The sequence below is a fragment of the Micromys minutus genome (assembly GCF_963924665.1).
Source record: "Micromys minutus genome assembly, chromosome: 22".
Lineage (NCBI taxonomy): Eukaryota > Metazoa > Chordata > Mammalia > Rodentia > Muridae > Micromys > Micromys minutus.
In genome coordinates, this window is record NC_137957.1 from 4227182 (window position 1) to 4254433 (window position 27252).

Sequence of the window (27252 nt, forward strand, 5' to 3'; positions counted from 1 at the left end):
GGTATGCTATATTTTGGAACTTAAATATCAATGTACCCCCTTTTCTATGTGGAAGTGTCAGATATTAAACTACAAAACTAGGTTTATTATGTTCTGGAACCCATTTCTAATTATCCACTGAAGCTTAGTAAACACACATTTCGCATGGAGGCAGTGAAAATTTTCAAAAAATAGAAGGAGATAGCTAGATTTAAAAGGTCGAGTTTTTTTACAGTATTTTTCTTGATTACTTAATACTGCTTGAATTAGATTGTTCTCTAAAACTGACATTTTAGAAATCAAATTATAATTATTTTCTTCTAAGGTGTTCGTTGTTCAACTCCACAGAAAAATAATTTTAAACTGTATTAACATTATACATTGCAGTCAAGAAATAACTTCATGTTTGTAGTTTTGTTACATGTCTAAGACTGTTTTTTCATAGTATTTCATACATATTTTAGCTTCACCCTTTTCTGAAGAACACTGACGTGATAAATTCTGCTGGTGACCATGTGGTCCTTGATTGGAAAAGGAAGACAGATTCAGAGTATGATATTACCAACTTTTGGGATTTTCCAACAGGTTTTTCACTATTTGTGAATGTGGGTACATTTTCTCCCCAGAGCCAAGAATTGTCATTATCTGAATATATGATCCAGTGGCCCATAGGATTTACAAAGGTGGGTGTGTTTCTTATTTAAAAGATTCTAATGTATGTAAATAATGTATGATTCTAGGTCCAATGGCTCTTGTTTGTTTACATTGGCTCCATAACTATCAATAAAAAGACTTTTCCTGATTGCTAATTCTGGTGGATGTGTTTCCAATATTTTCAAGTAATCAAATCATTTTGTCATTTAAAGGCAGAATATGAATTACTAGTTTATGAAGTCATTGTAACCAAACAGCAATCTGGATGTTTATGTTGATTTCCTTTTTCTTAATTATTTTTGTCAAAATGACATAAATTAGATTTACCTGGGAAGAGGACTGTCAGCAGAGAAAATATTTACAAAAACTAGCCTAGAGCCAAACCTATCAAACTTTGTCCTGATACAACATTCGCAGAGGAGGAGCCATTAAAATCACAGTGGTGGCAGTTCTTAGTTGTTTAAGAAACAAAGCTGAAAAAATGCAGCATTAGCGAGCCAGTGTGCAGAAATCCTATTAGAGTTCCTATTTCAAATACTTTCTCCAGTTTTATGACCTAAACTCCTGTCCTCATTTCTATTGATGATAAATGCTGGGGTCTAAGTGTAATTCCAATGAGAATTACTATTCACAGATTGCTATCAGTCTGCTGTTTATTACAACAATAGAAACACTAATTAACACAACTAACTTAGATAATAGGAGTCACTTTCCTTAGTGTTTGACTTATGCCTTTAACAAACAAATCGGCAAAGTTAGAGCACATTTTTTTTATACTTACCTGTTTGTTATAAAAATTTAGGCAGCAAAATTAATGTGAGGAAAGAAGGATCTTGTTTTTACCATTACAAATTGGAAATGAAGTTCATCATGTTAGGGAATCATGACAGCACTGATTTTAGGAAATCAGAAAGATCTCCTCCAAATCAGTGAATAAAGAAGTAATGGCTGCTGTTGGCCAAATTTCTTTTCCATTTTCATACATAGGGCAAAAATAACTAATGCAATGCAGGAAATACTACTCAGAATTACCCAAAACTTTGTTTTTATGGTATTATTAATTTATACCATGATGAGAGAGAGATAGAACTTAGGATAAATCTCTGCATCTACCCAACCAGAAATTTTAAGGATCAGTCTAGAGTCCCAACATACCCTCCTTAGACATTTTCACAGCAACCTAACTTACACCTTCTTGGATCTACTTTCCAAAATCTTTACAGATCTTATAGAGTTTCATAGTCTTGCAACCTAGCTTTAAAAAGAATGTACTTGTATATCATGTTACATGGAAACAATGAGCACAGCTAAAATCTACATTTCTGAATATACAATTTAATTAATAAGTGATCTGTATTGTAAAATACATCCTTTATTTGGGCACTGACAAATATGTAAATATTTTGTAACTTGTATTAAATATTTTTCAGACCCCTCAGTCTGTATGCAGTGAGAGTTGCAGTCCTGGATTCAGAAAAGTTGTCCTGGAGAACAAGCTTGCCTGTTGCTTTGACTGCATTCCTTGCCAAGAGAATGAGATTTCTAATGATACAGGTGAATGACAAGCCTCTCCCAGGATGTTACATCCTTTCCACAACGCTCTGACTAAGATAAGCTACAGAGAAAAAATTAGGCAGGAGAGCCACATGATCATTCATTTACTTCAGTTTAGCGTTTTAAATAGTTCTGGTGCATTTCCTTTTAAAATAACACATATTAATGGTTTACATTTTTATACATTATAGGCATTGTTGCCTCAAGAAATCACTTCCTCAAAGCAAAGGCAAATGTTTCATTTCAACATAGAATTTCATTGACAATATTCTGAGTATTAAGTCTTCATAATTTTGAGACTCTATTTTTAACTAATATATTTTTATTCTGTTTATTCACTTCACATCTTACTTCACCCCTTCTGGTCACTCCCTTTCTCAGTCCTTTCCATCATTCCCTGACTCCTTTGCCTCTAAGTAGGTGAGGCTTCCCTGAGTAGCACCCCACCCTGACACATCTAGGTCTAGGCACATCCTTTACCACTGAGGCAAGACAAGGGAGCCCAGCTAGAAGAACAAATGTCACACAATAGCTTTTTGGAGATCTAATTCACCGGTTGAGACCCAGATATATACCAAGCTGCACATCTGATGAGCCCACATGTAAACCAGGCTATACATTTGCTACATATGTGTGGGGAGGCCTTAGTCCAGCCCCTGTATGCTCTTTAGTTGGTGGTTCAGTCTCTGAAAGGCCAGAGGGTCCAGGTTAGTTGTTTTTCTTGGTCTTCTGTAGAGTTCCTATTCACTTTGCCCCCACAATACTTCCTCTTATTCATCCTATAGTATATACTCCTATAGGAGTCCCCAAATTACAGCCACAGTTTCACTGTGGGTATTGCATCTGTTTGAGTCAGCTACTGGGTGGAACCTCTCAGGGTACAGTCAATTTAAAATTCTGTCTGCAAGCATGACAAAGTATCATTAATAGTGTCATGGATTGTTACTTACCCATGAGTTGATTGCTGATTGGATATTCTCTCAGTCTCTTCTCTGTCACTCTCACTACATCTCCTTTAAACAGGATGAAATTTCGATCTAGGGTTTTGTGTGTAGGTTGCTGTCCCTATTGCTCCAGTGGGTTCCTGACTGGCTTCAGGAGGTGGCCTTTTCAGGTTCCATGTCTCCAAAGCTGTGAGTCACAGCTAAGGTAACCCTTATTAATTCTTGGGCACCTCCCTTTTCCGTAGTCTCCAGCATATAATGGAGTTTTTTTCCATCTTACTAACCCTGTGAGTTGATAAATTCCATTCACTTCTTGGCCATGTGGCCATCTCACCTGTCCCTCCCCAATATTATCTTGAATCTCCCATCACCCTCATCATTTGCTCTCCAACCCTGTTTCTACCATGCATTCACCTGTTCTGACTATATTATTTTCCCTTCTAAGTGAGACTCAAGCTTCCTCGTTTGCTTTCCTTCTTGTTTAGCTTATTTCGTATGTAGAATGTTGCATGGGCATCCTGTATTTTATGGTTCCTATTCATTATAACTATGTACATACACATACGACTCATGTCTTTTCAGACTGGGTTATCTCACTCAGGACAATATTCTCAAGATTTATTTATTTTCCTCCAAATTTTATGGTGTCGTTGTTTTTGATAGCTGAATAACATTCCGTTGTATAGAAGTACTACATTGTCCATTGTGAGGGGTATTTAGATTCTTTCCAATTTCTGGTTTTTACAAATAAATGTTATGTAGATACTTGAGTAAGTGTCATGGTGGGAAATTGCAGTGCCTTTTGGGTATATGTTTAGGAGTGCTACCGCTGCATCTTGAATTACAACTATTGCCACTTTCTGATAGAAGGTCAAATTGAATCACAAAGTGCTTGTACAATTTTCCTCTCTCACAAGAAATGGAAGAGTGTTTGTTCTTCCTTGCTTCACATCCTAAACACAATGTAAGATTACTTGAGTTTTTAATCTTAGCCATTCTGATGGGTGTAAGATGGAACCTAATAGTTGTAAGGTTGGAAAAGGTCCTTTCCCAATCATTAGGCTACCATTATTTCCTATTGACAGTGTCTTTTGCCTGACTGAAGGCTTTCAGTTTCATGAGGTCTCATTGTTACATTGTCGATCATAGAGAGTAAACCCATTGACATTCTGCTCTGGAAATTGTCTCTTCTACCAGTGCATTCAAGACTGTTTGCCATTTTATAGTCGGTGCAATTTAGTGTATGTGAATTTATATTGAGGTCCTTGATTTACTTAGACTTGAGTTTTGTGCAGGGTGATAAATATGGATCTTTGTGCATTCTTCTACATGTAGACATCCAGTTAGCTAAGCACCATTTATTGAAGATGTTTGGTATTGTGGTCATTTTGTTTTGGCTTTTTAATCAAATATCAAGAATTCATAGGTGTTTGGATTTACTTCTGACTTTGATTTGACTCCTTTGATCAACCTGTCTGTTTCTGTTCCTTTAGTACAGCATGAAGTCAGAAATGATAATTCTTCTACAAGGTTTTTTATTGTTTGGCATTATTTTGGCTTTCTTTTATTCCACATGAAATTGAAACTGCTATTTCAAGGTCTCTAAAAACGTATTGGTATTATAATGGGGATTGCACTGAATCTGTAGATTGCTTTGGGTAAAGTAGCTATTTTTACTATGTTAATCCTATCTCTCTATTAGCACACAAGATCTTGGCATTTTGTGATATCCTCTTCAATTTTCTTCTTCGGAGACTTGATGTTCTCATCATGGAGATCTTTCACTTGGTTTATTTGAGTTACAACAAGATAAATTATACTACTCCTGGCTATGTTATAGAGTGTTGCATCTCTATTTTATTCTCTGCCCATTTATCACTTGTATAAAGTAGGGTTACTGATTTCTTTGAGTTTTTCTGTGGTTTAGGTGTCAGGGTCCCTGTGTCTTCATATAACTCAACAAAGAAATAGAAGTTCAGAATCACTTCTCTTAGGAGCATTGATGCAAAATTAATCAAAAAATAGTTGTAAACCAATTTCTGCAACACATCAAACATATCATGCACCATAAAACAGTAAGTTTCATCCCAGGAATGGAGGAATGGTTGAGTGTATAAAAATCATCATTGTCATTATAGTTTCCCTTTTAATCTCTGAATTTGCTTATTTGAAAATAACTTTTATTTATTTTTGCTAAGGGATTGTCTATCTTGTTAATTTTCTCAAAGAATCATCTCTTCGATATGTTAATTTCTTGTTTTGCTTTCTTTATTCCTTACTAATTTATTTTTGCTCTGATTTTATTTCCTGCTTATTCCTCGTACTTGGTCTGTTTGATACATTTTTTTCTTTCAACTTTATTTAACAAAAAGAGAGATACATGTACAGAGTTTTAAAGGCATTTTGACATAACACTATATGAACATATATTTGTCAGTACTTAATTGTTTTAGAAGTTTAATTGCATGCATTGAAATCCACTAGTTACCATAAGTATAAAGTACATGTAGAACAGAAAGTAACATGGAAACAGAGTTTTCTTGGTGTGTATAGATTAAACATAATGATTTTGGAATACCAAAAATTGCCACATTCTTATATCTTGGATTATTAATGATTTAAGGTCCAGGAGTACCACACTCTGAGAGGGTGCTATACACTTTTTTTTTCTTCTCAGAAGGACTGAGGGTTTCACTTTTTGGCCTTTGTTTTTCTTGAGCTTCATATGGCCTGTGAGTTGTTTCTGTGATATTCAGAGCTTACTGGGGCTAGTATCCAATTATCAGTGACTACATATTGTGTGTGTTCTTCTGTGACTGGGTTACCTTACTCAGGATGATATTCTCTAGATGCATCCATTTTCCTAAGAATTTCATAAAGTCATTGCTTCTAATAGCTGAGTAGTACTTCATTGTATAAATATACCAACCACGACTTATGTATCCATTCATCTACTGAAGGACATCTGGGTTCTTTCCAGCTTCTGGCTAATATCAATAGGGCTATGAGCATTGTGGTGCATGTGTTCTTACTGTATGTTGGAGCACCTCTGGGGTATATGCCCAGAAGTGGAATAGCTGGGTCTTCAGGTAGGACTATGTCCAATTTTCTGAGGAACCGCAAGACTGATTTCCAGAGTAGTTATACCAGTTAACAAACCCACCAACAGTGGAGGACTGTTCCTCTTTCTCCACATCCTCACAAGCATCTGCTGTCATCTGAGTTTTGGATCTTAGCCATTCTGACTGGTGTGAGGTGGAATCTCAGGGTTGTTTTGATTTGCATTTCCCTGATGACTAGGGATGTCAAGCCCTTCCTTAGATGCTTCTCAGCAATTCAATATTTCTCAATTGAGAATTTTTTGTTTAGCTCTGTACCCCATTGTTAATAGGGTTGTTTGATTCTCTGGCATCTAACTTCTTGAGTTTTTTGTGTATATTGAATATTAGACCTCTATCTGATGTGGGGTTGGTAAAGATCTTTTCCCAATCTGTTGGCTGCTATTTTGTTTTCTTGACAGTGTCCTTAGCCTTACAGAAATATTGCAATCTCATTAAGTCCCGTTTCTCGATCCTTGGTCTTAGAGCACAAACCATTGGTGTTCTGTTCAGGAAATTTTTCCCTGCCACTATGTGTTCTAAGGTTTTCCATATTTTCTCTTCTAATTGTTTCAGTGTACCTGGTTTTCACTTGAGCCTTGTACAAGGAGATAAGAAAGGGTCTATTTTCATTCTTCTGCATGCTGAGTACCAGTTGAAACAACACCATTTGTTGAAGAGGTTGTCCTTTGTCCATTGAATGTTTTCAGCTCCTTTGTAAAAAAAATCAAGTGACCATATGTGTGGGGATTCATTTCTGGTTGCTCTATTCTGGTCCATTGATCAACCTGCCTATCTCTGTACCAGAACAATGTGGTTTTTAACACAATTGACTTGTAATACAGCTTGAGGTCAGGAATGGTGATTCCTGCAGATGTTTTCTTATTGTAGAAAATGGATTTTGATATTCAAGGTTTTTTGTTATTCCAGATGAATTTGAAAATTGCTCTTTTCAACTTCATAAAGTATTGAGTTGGAATTTTGATGGGGATTGCATTGAATCTATAGATTAATTTTTGCAAGATGGTCATTTTTAAAATGATGATTCTTTCAATCCATGAGCTTTAAAGATATTTCCATCTTTTAAAATCTCATTCAATTTTCTTCTTCAGAGTCTTGAACTTCATGCCACATACAGATCCTTCAATTGCTTGGTCAGGAACACCCCAAGGTATTTTATAGTCTTTGTGATTATTGTGAAGGGAGTCAATTTTCTAATTTCATTCTTAGCCTTTTTAACCTTTGAGCAGAGGAAGGTTATTCATTTGTTTGAGTTAATTTTATAGCCAGCCACTTTGCTGAAGTTGTTTATTAGTTGTAAAAGTTTTCTGGTAGAATTTTTCGGATCACTTAAGTATACTATCCTATCATCTGCAAATACTGATATTTCCAATGTGAATCACTTTTGTTTTTGTTTGTTTGTTTGTTTATTGTTGTTGTTGTCTAATTGCTCTGGCCAGGACTTCCAGTACTATACTGAATAGGTAGGGGGACAGTGGGCAGCCTTGTCTAGTCCCTGATTTTAATGGGATTGTGTCAAGTTTCTCTCCATTTAGTTAGATGTTGGCTGCTGGATTGCTGTATATTGCTTTTACTATGTTTAGGTATGGGCCTTGGATTCCTGATATTTCCAAGACTTTTATCAGGATAGGATGTTGAATTTATCAAATGCTTTCTCAGCATCTAGAGAGATAATTGTGTGATTTTTTTCCTTTGAGTTTGTTTATATGTTGGATTAGGTTGATGGATTTCCATATGTTGAACAATCTCTGCATCTCTGGGATAAAGCCTAATTGGTCATGGTGGATGATTGTTTTGACGTGTTTTTTGATTCAATTTGCAAGAATTTTTTTGAGTATTTTTGCATCGATGTTCATGAGAGCAATTGGTCTGAAGTTCTTTTTCTTTGTAGTGTCTTTGTGTCGTTTAGAATGAGAGTAATTGTGACTTTCAAGAACAAGTTGGGTCGTGTTCATTCAGTTTCTATTTTGTAGAATAGTTTGGAGATAGGTAGTAGGTCTTCTATAAAAATCTGATAGAATTCTTTACTAGACCCATAGACCCAGCTGGTCCTGGGCTTTTTTTTTTTTTTTTTTTTTTTTTTTTTTTTAATTGATCGGGAAGCTTTTGATGACTGCTATTTCTTTTTTTGTTATTGTCAATTGATTTTTTTAAAAACGACTTTATTTTACAAAACAAAGATAAATGTACAGATTTTAAACATATTTTGCTTAAAATTATACATTTTTGTCAGTACTGTTTTTCCAGACATTAAAGTAATTTTTACATAAAACCATGTGAATATATTTTTTTAGTCAGTACTTGATTTTTTTCAAGGGCTTGACAGTATGCATTGAAAACCTAATAGTTACAATAAGCGTAAAGTACATGCAAAACAAAATGTAACATGGAAATAGTCAAAGTCTTCTTGTTTTGTAAATATATGTATATTTTTTGCTTTCTTTGTTTCTTGGACTTCATACAGTCTGTGATTTGTTTCTGGGGGAGTGCAAGCCTCTGGGGTTAGCATCTCACTATGAGTGACTGCATATTATGTCTGTTCTTTTGTGACTGGGTTATCTCACTCAGGATGATATTCTCTAGATGCAGCCATTTTCTTAAGAATTTGGTTAAGTCATTGTTTCTGGTGGCTGAGTAGTATTCCATTGTGTATATGTACCACAATTTTTGTATCCATTCATCTTCTGAAGGACATCTGGGTTCCTACCAGATTCTGGCTATTATTAATAGAGCTGCTATGAACATTGTGGTGCATACATCTTTGTTGAGTACTAAGGTGTCTCTGGGGTATATGCCCAGAAGTGGAATAGCTGGGTCTTCAGGTAGTACTATATCCAATTTTCTGAGGTATCGCTAGACAGATTTCCAGAGGGGTTGTATTAGCTTGCAACCCCACCAACAGTGGAGAAGTGTTCCTATTTCTCCGCAGCCTCGCCAGCATCTGCTGTCATCTGATTTTGGATCTTGGCCAATCTGACTGGTGTGAGGTGGAATCTTAGGGTTGTTTTGATTTGCATTTCCCAGATGGCTAAGGATGTCAAGCACTTCCTCAGATGTTTCTCGGCCATTTGGTGTTCCTCAACTGAAAACGTTTTGTTTAGCTCTGTACCCCATTTTTTAATAGGGTTATTTGATTCTCTGGTGTCTAGCTTTTTGAGTTCCTTGTACACCTTGGATATTAGGCCTCTATCTGATGTGGTGTTGGTAAAGATCTTTTCCCATTCTGTTGGTTGCCGTTTTGTTTTCTTGACGATGTCCTTAGCCTTACAGAAACTTTGCAATCTTATTAAGTCCCATTTGTTAATCTTTGACCTTAGAGCTTGAGCCATTGCTGTTTTGTTCAGGAAATTTTCTCCTGTGCCTATATGTTCTAAAGTTTTCCCTACTTTCTCAGTTAATAGTTTCAGTGTATCTGGTTTAATGTGGAGATCTTTGATCCACTTACACTTGAGCTTTGTACAAGGAGATAAGAACGGGTCTATTTTCATTCTTTTGAATGCGGAGTGCCAGTTGGACCAGCACCATTTGTTGAATAGGCTGTCCTTTTTCCATTGAATGTTTACTGCTCCTTTGTCAAAAATCAGGTGACCATATACATGAGGGCTCATTTCTGGATCTTCTATTCTATTCCATTGATCCACATGCCTATTTATGTACCAATACCATGCAGTTTTCAGCACAATTGCCTTGTAATATATCTTGAGGTCAGGGATAGTGATTCCCGCAGATGTTTTCTTGTTGTTGAGGATGGATTTCGCTATTCTAGGTCTTTTGTTATTCCATATGAAATTGCACATTGATCTTTCCAATTCCATGAAGAACTGGGTTGGAATTTTGATGGGGATTGCATTGAATCTGTAGATTGCTTTTGGTAGGATGGCCATTTTTAAGATGTTGATCTTTCCAATCCATGAGCATGGGAGATCTTTCCATTTTCTGAGATCCTCCTCAATTTCTTTCTTTAGAGGTTTGAAGTTCTTGTCATACCGGTCCTTCACTTGCTTAGTTAGAGTTACACCAAGGTATTTCATAGTTTTTGTAACGATTGTGAAGTGTACGTTTTCCCTAATTTCTTTCTCCACATGTTTGTCCTTTGAGTACGGGAAGGCTACTGATTTGTTTGAGTTAATTTTGTATCCGGCCACTTTGCTGAACTTGTTTATCAGCTGTAGGAGTTCTCTGGTGGAATTTTTGGGGTCACTCAAGTACACTATCATGTCATCGGCAAAGAGTGATGTTTTTATCTCTTCCTTTCCGATTTGTATCCCCTTGATCTCCTTTTGCTGTCTAATTGCTCCAGCCAGGACTTCCAGTACTATGTTGAATAGGTAGGGGGAGAGTGGGCAGCCTTGTCGAGTCCCTGATTTTAGTGGGATTGCTTCAAGTTTCTCGCCATTAAGTTTGATGTTGGCTGTTGGTTTTCTGTATATTGCTTTTATTATGTTTAAGTATGGGCCTTGGATTCCTGTTCTTTCCAGGACTTTTAACATGAAGGTGTGTTGGATTTTGTCGAATGCTTTCTCAGCGTCTAGTGAGATGACCATGTGATTTTGGTCTTTGAGTTTGTTTATATGGTGGATTATGTTGATGAATTTCTTTATGTTAAACCATCCCTGCATCCCAGGGATGAAGCCTACTTGGGCATGATGAATGATCGTTTTGATGTGTTCGTCAATTGATTTTTTAACAACTTTATTTTACAAAACAAAGATAAATGTACAGATTTTAAACATTTTTGCTTAAAATTATACATTTTTGTCAGTACTGTTTTTTCAGAAATTAAAATAATTTTTACATAAATCTATGTGAATATATTTTTTAGTCAGTACTTGATTTTTTCAACGGCTTGATAGTATGCATTGAAAACCTAATAGTTACCATGAGCGTAAAGTACATGCAAAACAAAACGCAACATGGAAATAGTCAAAGTCTTCTTGTTTTGTAAATATATATATATTTTTGTTTTCTTTATTTCTTGGACTTCATACAGTCTGTGAGTTGTTTCTGGGGGAGTGCAAGCCTCTGGGGTTAGCATCCCAATATCAGTGACTGCATATTATGTCTGTTCTTTTGTGACTGGGTTGTCTCACTCAGAATGATATTCTCTAGATGGAGCCATTTTCTTAAGAATTTGGTCAAGTCATTGTTTCTGGTGGCTGAGTAGTACTCCATTGTGTAAATGTACCACAATGTTCTTATCCATTCATCTTCTGAAGGACATCTGGGTTCTTTCCAGCTTCTGGCTATTATAAATAGAGCTGCTATGAACATTGTGGTGCATACATGTTTGTTGTGTACTAAGGTGTCTCTGGGGTATATGCCCAGAAGTGGAATAGCTGGCTCTTCAGGTAGTATTATGTCCAATTTTCTGAGTTATCGGCAGACTGATGCTTCTATTTCCTTATGTGTTATGAAACTGTTTAGATGGTTTATCTGGTCCTCATTTACATCTTGTTTCTTGTATCTGTCTAGAAATTTGTCCATTTCCTTTAGATTTTTCACTATTGAGGAAAGGCTTTTGTAATAGGACCTGATGTTTTCGTGAATTTCCTCAGTTTCTGTTGTTATGTCTTCCCTCTCTTTTCTGATTTTGTAAATTAAGTTATTGTATTTTTGCCCTCCAGTTAGTCTGGCTGAGGGCTTATCAATCTTGTTAATTTTCTCAAAAGAACAGTTTTGTTTATTCTTTATGTAGTATCTATTTTTTAATATCTATTTGGTTTATTCTACTCCAAGTTTGATTATTTCTTGTCATTTACTCCTCTTGGGTGTATCTGCTTCGTTTTTCTAAAGCTATTAGGTGTGCTGCCAAGCTGCTAGTGTATCCTCCCTTCAGGATTATATATTTTTTTTTTTTTTTGGAGGCACTCAGAGCTATAAGGTTTCATCACAGCACTGCTTGTATTTTTGAACAACTTTATTTAAATAAGATAAATGTACAAATTTTAAGCATTTTTGCATAAAAGTATACAAATACATTTTAGTCACTGCTTGGTTTTTTAAAGGTTTGATAGTGTGCATTAAGATCTTACTAGTTAAAATGAGCATAAAGCACATGTAAAAGAAACGTGGAATTAGTCAAAGTTTTCTTGTTGTGTATGGATTTAGCATAATGGTTTTTCCTTTTCTTTTTTTTTTTTTTTTTTTTTTTTTTTTGTCTTTTCTTAAACTTCATATGGTCTTTAAGTTGTTTGTGAGGTGTTCAGAGCTTTCTGGGGTTAGTATCTAAATATCAGTGACTGCATATTATGTCTGTTCTTTTGTGACTGGGTTATCTCATTCAGAATGATATGTTCTAGATGCATCCATTTTCTTAAGAATTTCAAAAGTCATTGTTTCTGATAGCTGAGTAGTACTCCATTGTGTAAATATACCACAATTTTTGTATCCATTCATCTTCTGAAGGACATCTGGGTTCTTTCCAGCTTCTGGCTATTATAAATAGAGCTGCTATGAATATTGTGGTGCATGTGTCATTGTTGTATGTTCAAGCTTCTCTAGGGTATACGCACTGAAGTGGAATAACTGGATCTTCAAGTAGTACTATGTCCAATTTCTGAGGAACCGCAAGACTGATTTCCAGAGTGGTTGTATCAGTTTAGAACCCCACCAACAGTGGAGAAGTGTTCCTCTTTCTCCACATCCTCATCGGCATCTGCTGTCCATCTGAGTTTTTGATCTTGGCCAATCTGACTGGTGTGAGGTGGAATCTCAGGGTTGTTTTGATTTGCATTTCCCTGATGACTAAGGATGTCAACCACTTCCTTAGATGTTTCTCAGCCATTCGATATTCCTGAACAGAGAACTTCTTGTTTAGCTCTTTACCCCATTTTTATAAGGTTGTTTGATTATCTGGTGTCTAGCTTCTTGAGTTCTTTCTATACCTTGGATATTAGACCTCTATCTTATGTGGGGTTGGTAAAGATATTTTCCCAATCTTTTGGCTGCCGTTTGTTTTCTTGGTAGTGTCCTTCACCTTACAGAAATGTTGCAGTGTCCTTAAGTCCCATTTGTCAAGCTTTGACCTTAGAGCACTAGCCATTGATGTTTTGTTCAGAAAATTTTTTTTTGTGCCTAAGTGTTCTAAGGTTTTCCCTACTTTCTCATCTAATAGTTTCAGTGTATCTGGTTTAATGTAGACATCTTCGATCCACTTGCACTTGAGCTTTGTACAAGGAGATAAGAAAGGGTCTATTTTCATTCTTCTGCATGGTGAGTGCCAGTTGGACCATTTGTTGAATAGGCTGTCCTTTTTTTATTGAATGTTTACAGTGCCTTTGTCAAAAATCAGGTGACCATATACGTGAAGGCTCATTTCTGGATCTTCTATTCTATTCCATTGATTCACATGCCTATTTCTGTACCAGTACCATGCAGTTATTAGCACAATTGCCTTGTAATATAGCTTGAGGTCAGGGATAGTGATTCCTGCAGATGTTTTCTTGTTGTTGAGGATGGATTTTACTATTTAGGTCTTTTGTTATTCCAGATGAAATTGCACATTGCTTTTTCCAACTCTATGAAGAATTGGGTTGCTATTTTGATGGGGATTGCAATGAATCTGTAGATTGCTTTTGGTAGGATGGCCATTATTAAAATGTTCATCCTTCTAATCTATCAGCATGAAAGATCTTTCCATTTTCTGAGATCTTCCTCGATTTCCTTCTTTAGAAATTTGAACTTCTTGTCATACAGATCTTTCACTTGCTTAGTTAGAGTCACACCAAGGTATTTCATATTGTTTGTGACTATTGTGAAGGGTATCTTTTCCCTAATTTCTTTCTCCCCATATTTGTCCTTTGAGTAGAGGAAGGCTACTGATTTATTTGAGTTAATTTTGTATCCAGCCACTGTGCTGAACTTGTTTATCAGCTGTAGGTGTTCTCTGGTGGAATTTTTTGGGTTCACGTAAGTATACTATCATGTTATCTGCAAATAGTGATGTTTTTACTTCTTCCTTTCCAATTTGTATCCCTTTGATTTCCTTTTGCTGTCTAATTGCTCTGGCCAGGACTTCCAGTGCTATGTTGAATAGGTAGGGGGAGAATAGGGAGCTTTGTGGAGTCCTTGATTTTAGTGGGATTGCTTCAAGTTTCCCACCATTAAGTTTGATGTTGGCTGTTGGTTTGCTGTATATTGCTTTTATTATGCTTAGATATGGGCCTTGGATTCCTTTTTTTTCCAAGACTTTTAACATGAAGGAGTGTGGAATTTTGTCAAATGCTTTCTCACCATCTAGTGAAATGACCATGTGGTTTTTTCCGTCAGATTCTCCAGCCTTGTTGAGTATAAGCTTTTGTAGTAGGATCTGATGATTTCTTGAATTTCCTCAGTTTCAGTTGTTATGTTTCCAATTTCATTTCTGATTTTGTTGATTTGGATACTCTCTCTTTGCCCTCTATTTAGTCTGTCTAAGAGTTTATCAATCTTGTTAATTTTCTCAGAGTACCAGCTCTTGGTTTTGTTGATTCTTTGAATGTTTCTTTTTCTTTCTATTTGGTCTCTTTCTGCCCTAAGTTTGATTTTTTTCTTGCTGTCTTCTTAGGTGTATCAGCTTCCTTTTGGTCTAGAGTTCTCAACTGTATTGTCAAGTTGCTAGTTTATGCTCTCTCCAGTATCTTTTTGGAAGCACTCAGAACTATGAGTTTTCCTCTCAGTAATGCTTTCATTGCATCCCATAGGTTTGTGTATGTTGTGTTTTCATTTTCATTGAGTTCTAGAAAATCCTTAATTTCTTTCTTTATATCTTCTTTAACACTGCTATCTTTAATAAAGCATTGTTTAGTTTCCATGTGTATATGGGTTTTTGCTGTCTTTTTTGTTATTAGAGACCAGCCTTAGACCATGGTGATCTGGAAAAATTCATGGAAGTATTTCAATCTTCTTATATCTATTGCGGCTCATTTCATGACCAATTATGTGGTCAATTTTCGAGAAGGTTCCATGAGGTGCTGAGAAGAAAGTGTATTCTTTAGTTTTAGGATGATATGTTCTGTAGATATCTATTAATTCCAGTTGGTTCATAACCTCTGCTAGTTTTACTGTGTCCTTGCTATGTTTCTGTTTCCATGATCTGTCTATTGGTGAGAGTGGGGTATTGATGTCTCCAACTATTATTGTGGGGTGTACAATGTATTTTTTGAACTTTTTAGGGTTTCTTCTATGATTATGGGTGCTTTTGTATTTGGAACATATATGTTAAAGATCCAGAGTTCCTTCTGACAAATTTCCTCTGTAATGAGTAAAAAGTGTTTTTCCTTATCTTTTTTGATAACTTTTAGTTGAAAATCTACTTTATTCGATGTTAGAATGGCCACTCCAGCTTGCTTCTTGGGGCCATTTGCATGGAAGGATTTTTCCCAACCTTTTACTCTGAGATAGTGTCTGTCTTTGTTTCTGAGATGAGTTTCCTGTATGCAGCAAAATGCTGGGTTTTTTATAGGTCTGATAGCCTATATCTTTTTATTGTGGAATTGTGTCCACTTATGTAGACAGATGTCAAAGAATAGTGGTTGCTGTTTCCTGCTATTTTTGCTTTTAGAGGTAGAATTTTGTCTGTGTGTCTTTCTTCTTTTGGTTTTCTTGCTTAGGTATTTTCTTGTTTTTAGTAGGATGTAGTTTCCCTCCTTGTTTTCAGTTTTCCACCTATAATTCGTTGTAGTGATGGGTTTGTGTTCAGATATTGTGTAAATTTAGTTTTGTCTTGAAATATCTTCATCTCTCCATCTATGGTGATTGAGAGTTTTGCTGGGTATAGCAGCTTGGGCTGACACTTGTGCTCTCTTAGGGTCTGAATGATATTCGTCCAAGATCTTCTAGCTTTCATAGTCTCTGTTGAGAAATTGGGCGTTATTCTGATTGGTCTGCCTTTCTATGTTACATGACCTTTTTCCCTTACTGCTTTTAGTATTCTTTCTCTGCTTTGGGCACTTGGAGTTTTGAATATTATTTGTCAGGAGGGATTTCTTTTCTGGTCCAACCTATTTGGAGTTCTGTAGGCTTCTTCTATGCTCGTGATCATCTCATTCTTAGGGGTAGGGAAGTTTTCTTCTACAATTTTGTTGAAGATATTTACTGTGCCTCTTAGTTGATACTCTTCTCCCTCTTCTATTCCTATTATCCTTAGGTTTGGTCTTCTCATGTGTCCTGGATCTACTGGCCATTTTGGGTTAGGAGCTTTTTGGTTTTTGCATCTTCTCTGACTGTTTTGTCTATGTTTTCAATGTTGTCTTCAACCCCCGAGATTCTCTCTTCCGTCTCTTGTAATCTGTTGGAAATGTTTGCATCTGTGACTACTGATTTTTTTTTTAGGGTTTCTACCTCTAGGGTTGTCTCTTTTAGCGTTTTCTTTATTATGTCAATTTCCGTTTTAAATTTCTTCTTCAATTCGTTTATCTCTTTGGTTTTGTTTTCCTCTAGTTCTTTGAGTTTTTTGAATGTTTTTCTTGTTTCCTCTTTAAAAGCTTCCAATTCTTTATGCTTTTCCTCCAGTCCTTGTTTAAGAATCTCTATCATCATCTTGAGGTATGATTTCAGGTCTGAGTCTTCTTTTTCTGAAGCGTTTGGCATTCTGCTATTTGCTGTGATGGGAGAGCTGGGTTCTGGTCTTGCCAGGTTGTCTTGGTTTCCCTGGGGTATGTTCTTTCTCTTTCCTCTTGCCAACTTGTTGTTTGTGTTTATATGTGGTCTTGTTGTCAGTGATTGGTTCTCACCTCTCCCTTGTACCTGGCCTGTGTCCCTGGGTCTCCACATGTTCCTGGTGGCCAATGGCCTAAGCGTCTTTTCTGTAAGCATGGGCCACTGCTTGATAACAGGCAGCCCAAAGCATGGTTCCTGCTTCTCTGAACCAAGAAATGGGTAAGGTATGGGGTGCACTTTCTGAGCACTCGGCACAGACCTCTGTTGCCCAGCTACTTGGATACTCGGAACACAATCTCACCAGGCCTCTGTCCCTGGATCTCCGCTGTTCTTGGTGGCATAGTGCCTGAGCGCCTGTTCTGCATGCATGGGTAGCTGGCTGGAAACACATAACTCCGAAGCAGGGTTTCTGCTCCTCTAAATCAGTCGGGAGGGGTGCACTTTTCACATGCTCGGCAGAGATCTCTCTGCTTTCTGGCTACTCGGAATGCCTTCTCACCTGGCCTGTGTCCCTCAGTACTGTTTTTATACATAAGTTTGAGTCCCGTAAGTTTGGGTCTGTAGTGGTGTAATTATCGTTAAATTCTATAGAATCCTGAATTTCTTTTTTTATTTCTTCCTTGAACAAGCTATCATTGAGCAAAACATTGTTCACCTTCCATGTGTACGTGGGCTTTTGTTGTTTTTGTTGTTATTAAAGACAAGCCTTACTCCATGGTGAGCTGTTAGGAAGCATGGGAGTATTTAAATCTTCTTGTATCTGTTGAGGCCTGTTTTGTGACTGACTATATGGTCAATTATGGATGAGGTACCGTGATGTGCTGAGAAGAAAGTATATTCTTTTGTTTTTGGATAAAATGTCCTGTAGATGTCTGTTAATTCCAGTTGGTTCACAGCCTCTGATAGATTTACTGTGTCTCTGTTCAGGTTCTGCCTCCACCATCTGTTCATTGATGAGAGCAGGGTGCTGAAGTCTCCCACTATCATTGTATTTGATATAATATATTCTTTGAACTTTAATAAGATTTTTCTTATAAATTTGGGTGCCCTCGTATTTGGAGCATAGATGTTCAAAATTGAGAGTTCATCTTGATAGATTTTTCCTGTGATGTGTAAAAAGCGTCCTTCCTTATCTTTCTTGATAACTTTTGGTTGAAAAATCTATGTTATTTGATATTAGAATAGCTACTTCAGCTTGTTTCTTGAAACCATTTGTTGGAAGGTTTTTTCCCAGCCTTTTACTCTGAGGTAGTGTCTGTTATTTGTCTCTGAGATGAATTTTCTGTAGACAGCAAAATGCTGAATCCTGTTTACATACCCAGTCTGATAGTCTATGTCTCTTTATTGAAGAATTGAGTCTATTAATGTTAAGAGAAATTATGAAATAGTGATTTTTTGTTTCCTGTTATTTTTGTTGTTAGAGATAGACTTATGTTTGTGTGCTTTTCTTCTTTTGGTTTCCTAGCATAATTATTTTTTGCTTTTCCTTGTGTGTAGTTTCTTTCCTTGTGTTAGATTTTTCCATTTGTCATCCTTTGTAGAGCTGGAGTTTTGGACAGATATTATGTAAAATTGGTTTGGTCATGGAATATCTTAGTTTCTCCATCTATGATGACTGAGAGTTTTACTGGCTATAGTAACCAGGCCTGGCATTTTTGTTCTCGTGATGGTCTTCATCCAGGATCTTCTAGCTTTCATAGTCTCTGTTGTGAAGTCTGGTGTAATTCTGATTGGTCCGCCTTTATATGTTACATATCCTTTAACCCTTACAGCTTTTAGGATTCTGTCTTTGTTTTGAATATTTGGTGTTTTGACTATTATGTGTCATGAGGAGTTTCTTTTCTGGTCCAAGTTATTTGAAGTTCTATAGGCTTCCTGTATGTTCGTGGTCTTCTCGTTCATAAGGGCAGAAAAAATTTCTTCTTTGATTTTGTTGAAGATATTTACTGTGCCTTTTAGTTGATATTCTTCACCCTCTTCTACACCTATTATCCTTAGGTTTGGTCTTCTCTTTCTGTCCTGGATCTTTTGGAATTTTGGGGTTAGGAGCTTTTTTTGTTTTTGCATCTTCTCTGACTATTTTTCTATGTTTTTTTATGTTGTCTTCTGCCTCTGAGATCCTCGTCCATCTCTTGTAGTCTGTTGGCGATGCTTGCATCTGTAACTCCTGATCCCTTTTTCTTTTCTTTTCTTTTTTTTTTTTTTGGTTTTCTATCTCCAGGGTTGTCCTTATTTTGTGTTTTCTTTATTGTTTCCATTTATGTTTTCAATTCCTTTAACTGTTTGGTTATGTTTTCCTGTATTTCTTTGAGTGATTTTTCCTGGTTCTCCTGTAATTGTTTAAGGGAGTTATTTATGACCTTCTCCAAGATCTCCATCATCATCAGAAGTATGATTTCAAGTCTGAGTTTTGGTTTTCTGGAGTGTTTGGCAATCCACTACTTGCTGTGGTAGGAGAGCTCGGTTCTGATGTTGCCAGGTTGTCTTGATTTCCATTGCTTAATTTCTTTTGCTTTCCTCTTGCCATTTTGTTACTTGTGATTATAGGAAATCTTGTTGTGTCTGTATGGAGCCTGTCTCTCCTGTGGATCCTTCCTCTTAGGGAGGAAAGCATTCCAGCTGCTCTTCCAAGCTCCCAGGAAACCTTTCGCATAGGATAGAAAGCAGTCCTACTGCTCTTCTGAGCTCCAAGGACCAGTGAGTGGGTGAGCTGCCATCCAGATTCAGCTGTGCAGGGTTTGGCCTTGGGCTGAATGTGTGCACTCCTGTTCAGTTCTGCTGCTTCAACTTCAAGAGAGTCACAAAAGAACAGACTTAATATGCAGTCACTAATAATTGGATATTCACCACAGAAAGCTCTGAATATCCAAGAAACAACTCACAGATCATATGAAGATAAAAAAGAAAGGCCAAAAAGTGGAAGTCTCATTCCTTCTTTAAAAAAAAATAAGTGTATAGAGCCCTCTCATAGTGGGGTACACCTAGGCCTTCAATCATTAATAATTCATGAGCTAAGAAGATAGCCTTGTGGAAATTTTTGGTATTTAAAAATCATTATGTTTAATCTGTACACACCAAGAAAACTTTGACTATTTACATGTTACATTTTATTTTACATATACTTTATGATCATTGTAAATAGTAAGATTTTAATGCATACTATCAAACCTTTAAAAAATCATGTACTGACAAAAACATATTCATATATTTTTATGCTAAAAAATAAATAAATGAGTGTCATACATCTGAAACCACCATCATTTTAGACAAAAAAATCAGTGAAAAATAGATCCCTTATAATTGAATTCACACAATCACTTTTAAATTAAGAAATATTTTATGAGAACTGATGTAAGGACTGAATTAATATTTGCTGCATAATTTTGCATTCTTATGACTGAAAAGTAGGTCAAGTATAAGACAAATATATGGTACAAAGAAACAAAAAGCATGAGAATAGGAAAAGACATGACAAAAATAATTGTGCTTTTGTATTATAGTATCCTGGATGTTTTGATTGTCAATTTGATACAATCTGCATTTATGTACCAAACATAAATCACACTTTAAAAATGCTTTCAAGAACTGGTGTGTATGCAAGCCTCTTGGTCATATATGTGGTTAGTGAGTCCTGTGGGCTGGATTACTGAATTATGTGTGGTACAACCACAGAGGGGATTCTGAGCTACATAAGAAACCAGGTTGAACATTGCAGTACAGGAAGATCATACAACATGTCATCCCATGGGCTCAGCTACAAATCTTGCCTCCATAACCTACCTTGAGTTCCTGCCTGGTTTCTTCAGTAATATATGTATAAGGTGAAAAATAGACTTTCCTTCATAGTTTGCTTTTGCTAATGTAGTTTTATTAAAGGAGTTTAAACCTCATCCCATGAATTAATTTACCTTACAATAATCATTTATTTATACTTAAAATGACAAGTGAACATAGTTGTAATAACCACCCAGTGCTTTGTAACTGTAAAATATATCAGGGTAAAGGAAAAGCTTGACTATGCATTCATTACCGAATTCCATTACCCCCAGATATGGATCAGTGTGTGAAGTGTCCACACACTCATTATGCAAACGCAGGAAAGAGACACTGCCTCAAGAAAACTGTAACATTTCTGTCCTATAAAGATCCCTTAGGGATGGGACTCACAATCGTGTGTCTGGGATTCTCTGCACTCACAGCTCTTATCATTGGGGTCTTTGTAAACTACAGAGACACTCCAATAGTGAAGGCCAATAACAGATCTCTCAGTTACATCCTGCTCATCACTCTAACCTTCTGTTTCCTCTGCCCTTTGTTCTTCATTGGCCGTCCTAACACAGTCACATGCATCCTGCAGGAGAACCTACTTAGATTTCTGTTCACAGTGGCACTATCTAGTGTGTTGGCCAAAACCATCACTGTTGTTATGGCCTTCAAGATTACTGCTCCAGGAAAAAAGACAAGATGGCTGCTGATATCAAAGGCCCCAAATTTGATCATTCCAGTTTGCACTTTGGTGCAAGTACTTTTCACTAGCATGTGGCTGGGTACATCTCCACCATTTGTTGACATGGATTCTCATTCAGAATATGGACATATCATTATTCTATGCAACAAGGGCTCAGCCCTTGCGTTCCATGGCACTCTGGCCTACTTGGGTATGATGGCCTTTAGTAGCTTCTTTATGGCTTTTTTGTCTAGAAATCTGCCTGACATATTTAATGAGGCCAAGTTCCTGTCTTTCAGCATGCTGGTGTTCTGTAGTGTCTGGGTCACCTTTCTCCCTGTCTACCACAGCACCACAGGGAAGACCATGATAGTTATAGAAATTTTTTCTATCTTAGCTTCCAGTGCAAGCATCCTAAGCCTAATCTTTTTTCCAAAGTGCTATGTTATTTTGTTCAGATCAGAGAAAAACAAACTCGATCAAATCAGGAATAAAAGACATCACAGAAATAAAAATTGATTTAAAACTTAGTTCATATGATTCTATGACTAAACAATATTACTAGTTTTCTGTGACTCCAGTTGTCATATATAAGGCTATAATATGGTACACAAAAATAGCTTTGTGGGTATGTCTTTCTTGCCAAATTTTATATTCTGAGCTTGATCCTTTGGAATCACATGGTGAAGTAAGAAATCAACTTTCTGAAGGTAAACTGCTGTTTATTCATGGCTTAAAATTAAAAAATAACCTGTGTAATAAATCTTATGTAATAAACATATAGTTGGAGCTATGCCTGCATGTACTTTCATTGTTTTTACTAACTTAATAAATATTTTTCTTGTTGCAATCTGTTATAATCTGGAATCATGATTCTCTATGCATAAAACCATATGATAATTCTGTGTCTTTTCCTCTAAATTTTTTACTCCCAATTTCATTAGTCAGTTTGACTATCATTTTGTTGTTATTGTTGTTTTTGTTTTGTTTGGGGATTTGGGTTTTTTTTTTTTTTCTTTTAGATACCATTTGCAATTCTCCCTGTCCTAATTATGGGGTGTTTTTCTGAAGGTGTTAACTTCTGATCTTTTCAGATGTGATGAATTGCATGCAGCATGGCTGCAAAATTAAGATTTCTATTACAGTATTAGCACTACAATTTACATTTTCAAATGCTTTTGTTTCATTTTTCTTCCATTTAAAAAGATATTTAATTTATCCATATCCCATATGTTGCTCCCCCTCCTGATTGCCTTTCCCGGTGTTCACTCCATCTCCTCTCAGTGTTGCCTTGAAGATGGTGCCCTCCTTGAGGGGTATGTCCCTTCTCTAGGTCATCAGGTCTTTATAGGATTATGAGTATCATCTCCCTCTGGGGCCAGCGAGGTATCCAATCCTCTGATATATATGCACCAATGTCCTCAGAACAGCCAGTGTATGATCTTTAGTTGGTGGCTTAGTCTCCATGAGATCTCAGGTCAGGGTACTTGACACTTTGGTCTGCATGTGCAGTTGCCATACCCTTCAGTTCCTTTAATCATTCTATTAACTCTTCCATAGGGGTCCCTGAACACAGTCTAATGTTTGGCTATAAGTATCTCTGTCTCAGTCAGCTGATGGTAGATGCTCTCAGAGGAAAGCCATCCTAGAATCCTATCTGCTAGAACACCATAGTGTCAGCAGTACGGTAAAGGCTGTGTTCCTGCCTATGCAATCAATTCTTAGTCTTGTCTGTCACTACTCAGCCTTTCCTTCAGTTTCTGGTCCATTATTGTCCCTGAAATTTTTTTTAGATGGGAACAATTCTGGGTCAAAAATTTTGAAGGTAGTTTGATGTCCCCACCTTTCCACTGTGGACCTTTCTTTTTAAAAAATAATTTATTCATTATTTTTCTTTTTACTGAATATTTTTATTTACATTTCAAATATTATCCCCTTTCCCATTTTCCCCTCCAGAAACACCCTATCTCAATCCCCCTCCTCCAACTATTATGAGGGTTCTCCCCCACCCACTCACTCCCTCCTGCCTCTCTGCCCTGACATTTACCTACACTGCTTTTTTCCTCCCATTGATGGCTAACAAAGCCATCCTCTGATACATGGGCAGATGGAGCCATTGGTCAGTCCATGTGTACTCTTTGGATGGTGGTTTAGTCCCTGGGAGCTCTGGGTGGGGGTCTGGTTGGTTGACATGGTTGTTCTTATAGGGATGCAAACCTTTTCAGATTCTTCAGTCCTTTCCCTAACTCCTCCACTGGGAACCCAGTTCTTAGTTCAATGGTTGGCTGAAAGCATCTGCCTCTGTATTTTTCAGGCTCTGGCAGAGCCTCTCAGGAGACAGCTATATCAGGTTCCTGTCAGCATACACTTTTTGGCATCCACAATATTGTTTGGGATTGATTGCTGTATATAGTATAGTTCCCCAGTTGGGGCAGACTTTGAATGGCATTTACTTCAGTCTCTGATCGAAACTTTCCTCCATATTTCCTGATGTGATTTTTTTTTTGTTCCCCTTTCTAAGAATGACTGTAGCATCCACACATGGGATCTCTCTGAGCCAGAAGCTGGCTCAGTGTCAGCTCCTGGCACAGATGGAAACTGGGAGGATCATGTCCCAGAGTGTTCCTTGGTCCCTGTGTCCTGAGGGCTATGAGAGAGTCCCTCTGAGCAGAAGTGGTTGTCTTACCTGTGCTATCAGGTGTGTCAGCACTTCTTGGGTACCAGCTCTCTCCTGGAGGAATCTGGGTACAGAGAGCTGTAGCAAAGGTCCAGCTCTGGGCACAAACAGAAACCAGAAGGACCCTCCATGGACCATTTCTAAATACTTCTCAGATTGCATCTCTACACTGTTCAGTGTTTTAACTAAAGTCACCCACACTAAATCCCAGGTGCCTCTTACATGCAGGTCTCAGACTCTCCATCACACTCACCCAGCTCCTTCATATTTCACTTCATTCTTGGCCTTTCTGGCTTATCGCTTGTCTCCTCCATTTATGATCCTGCCCCCTTTCCCCTTCCCTCTCTTCTCTCCCTTCAAGGTTCCTCCTTCTTTCTGTCTAATGTAATTACTTTACCTCTTTTAGGGTTAATTGAATCATCTTTACTTAACTTTCCTTCTTCTTAATCTTTTTACACTTTGTAAGTTGTATCATGGGAAGTCTGTGCCTTTAGTCTAATGTTACCTTGTCAGTAAGTGCATACCACACATCTCTTTATGTGTGGATTATCTCACTCAAAAACATATTTTATAGTCTCATACATTTTCCTGCAAATTTCATGTTGTCCTCATTTTTAATAGTTGAATGCTATCCCAGTGTGTCAATGAACCACACTTTCTGTATCCATTCTTTGGTTGAGGGACATCTCAGTTGTTTCCCGTTTCTGGGTATTCAAAAAGGGTTCCTTCATATAAGAACAACAATATCAAACAAACATCCAGGGACTAAACCACTACCGAAGAGCACACATGGATGAATCCATGGCTCCAGCTGCATATGTGGCAGAGGATGGCCTTGTTGGATATCAATGGGAAGAAAAGCCTTTGGTCCTGCTAAGGCTTGATACCCCAGTGTAGGGGAATGTCAGTGTGGGGAGACAGTAGCAGGTGGGTAGGGGCACCCTTATAGAAGCAGGTAGAGGGGCTATGGGATGTGGGGTTTATGGAAGGTAAACCCTACATATATATATATATATATATATGCTTCTATGAACTTAGTAGGCCTCATGTCCTTGTGGTGTGGTGTAACATCTTTTGTCTATATGCACAGTACCAGTGAGCTGGGTCTTCAGGTAAAACTATTTTCAATTGTGTGAGATGCTACCAGATTGATTTCAAGAATGATTGTATAATTTGCAATCCCAACAACAACAAAGGAGTGTCCCTCTTTCTTCACATCTTTGGCAGCATGTGCTGTCACTTGAGTATTTGAGCATAGCCATTCTTATTGGAATAACATGAAATTTCAGGGTCATCTTGAGTTGCATTTTCCTGATGACTAAAGATGTTGGACATTGCTTTAAGTGCTTCTTGGTCATTCAGGATTCTATGTTGAGAATTCTCCTTTTAACTCTGCACTGCATTTAAATTGTATTATTTGTCATTTTAGCCCTCTATCATATACTAGGTTAATGATGATTTTTTTTTATTCCACAGGTTGCTATTTTGTCCTACTGACAGTGTTCTTTGCCTTACATAGCCTTTTCAGTTTCAAGAGATTCCATTTACTAATTGCTGTCTTAGATCTTGAGCCACTGGTGTTCTGTTCAGAAAAGTTTCCTCTCTGCCAATGTATTTGAGGGTATTTCCTACTTTCTGTTCTATGAGATTCAGGGTATTTGGTTTTACATTGTGGTCTTTGATCCACTCGACCTTTACCTGTGTGTCTCTTTTCCAATACCATCCACACTAATTTACCTTAATATATAAAATGAAAGAAAAATAAATATTCTACACTGATTTTGTGGAGAACCAATAGCTTTAAAGTCAAGAGAGTAGAAAATAATCTCTGCAATATACCCCAAAAAGCATATGTTAATGGAGACATTTCTAAATTTAATTTTACTTTGTAGATATTCTCTTTACATCCCACTCAGTGGCCCCTCCCAGGTACCCCTTTCCACAAACCTTTGCCCTGCCCTCTTCCCTTCTCAGCTGGTAAGAATTCATACATATCTGGCTACCCTTGCGCTTCAAGTTTCTGTAAGACTATGTGCTTCCTCTCTTACTGAGGTCAGACAAGACAGCCCATCTAGAAGAACATGTTTCACTTACAGGCAACAGCTACCATAACCAGTACTTATCAAATTATTCCACAAAATAGAAAGAGGAGGAACACTACATAATTCATTTTCTGAAGCCACAGTTACTTTGATACTGTCTTATTTAGGGTTTTAGTGCTGTTAAAAGACACCATGAGAAAGCCAACTTTCATAAGGACAATGTTATTTTGGGCTGGCTTATAGGGTTTTGAGGTTCAATCCAGTACCATCAGGCAAGAGCATGGCAGCATTCGGGCAGGCATGGTGGAGGAGAAGCTGAGAGTCTTACATCTTCATCTGAAGGCCAGTAGCAGATTACTGACTTCCAGGCTGCTAGAATGAGGGTCTTAAAGCTCACACTCACAGTGACACACCTACTCCAATAGGACCACACCTTCTAATAGTGCCACTCCATATACAAAAGCTAAGCATATATGAACCATCACATTCCACTTCCTGGCTCCCATAGACTTGTTCAAAATTATGAATCTATGGGGGCCATACTTAAACATTGCATAATGCAAAAATACATTTAGTACAACCTCAAAAGTCCCCATAGTATATAGCAGTCTCAACAATGTTAAAAGTCCAATGTTTAAAGCCTCTTCTGAGATTCATTCAGTCACTTAACTATTCCTAAAACAGGACTGGAAGCCAGCTGGGCAAATTCAAAAATTTGCGTCTCCATGTCTGATGTCAAATTGGTCTTCATATCTCCAACTCCCTTTTCATCTTTGTTGACTGCAACAAACTTCTTTCTCCTGTGCTGCTTCCACTCCCTGTTAGAAGCTTTCCTCATCAGATAGACCATGGCTCTGGCATCTTAAACATCTTGGGATCTCCAAGACAAAATCAATGTTACAGCTTCTTGTTTCACACACAATCTTCTGGGTTTCTCCAAAGGGCTGGCATCACTTCTCCAGCTTTGCCCCCTGTAGCACTCTAAGCTCAGGTTAATCCACTGCTGCTCCTGTTCTTGGTGATCATCCCAATGGTACTTGCATTTCCACTACAGTCGGGTCTTCTGCTGCAACTATGCTTTCCCAATAATCTCTCATAGTTTATCTTCATGGTGACAAGCATCAACTCCTTTGCATAACATCTTTAGTCCTGTGCCATCAACTCTAACTGAAGCTGCACCTTCACCACTGGACTACCA

At 37.3% G+C, this 27252-nt stretch overlaps 1 protein-coding gene across 1 annotated transcript in view; it reads left to right on the forward strand.

The window, feature by feature from the left end:
- The window catches only part of LOC308435273 (vomeronasal type-2 receptor 116-like), a gene marked incomplete at both ends in the record, with an annotated part of 42525 nt that extends 20671 nt beyond the window's left edge, over positions 1 to 21854 (forward strand). The window contains 3 exons of the mRNA XM_080935945.1: positions 444 to 662; positions 2064 to 2187; positions 20938 to 21854. Of these exons, the coding sequence (XP_080792071.1) occupies positions 444 to 662; positions 2064 to 2187; positions 20938 to 21854 (1260 nt within the window). The remainder of the gene's footprint in view (positions 1 to 443; positions 663 to 2063; positions 2188 to 20937) is intronic.
- Between the last annotated feature and the right edge of the window lie 5398 nt (positions 21855 to 27252).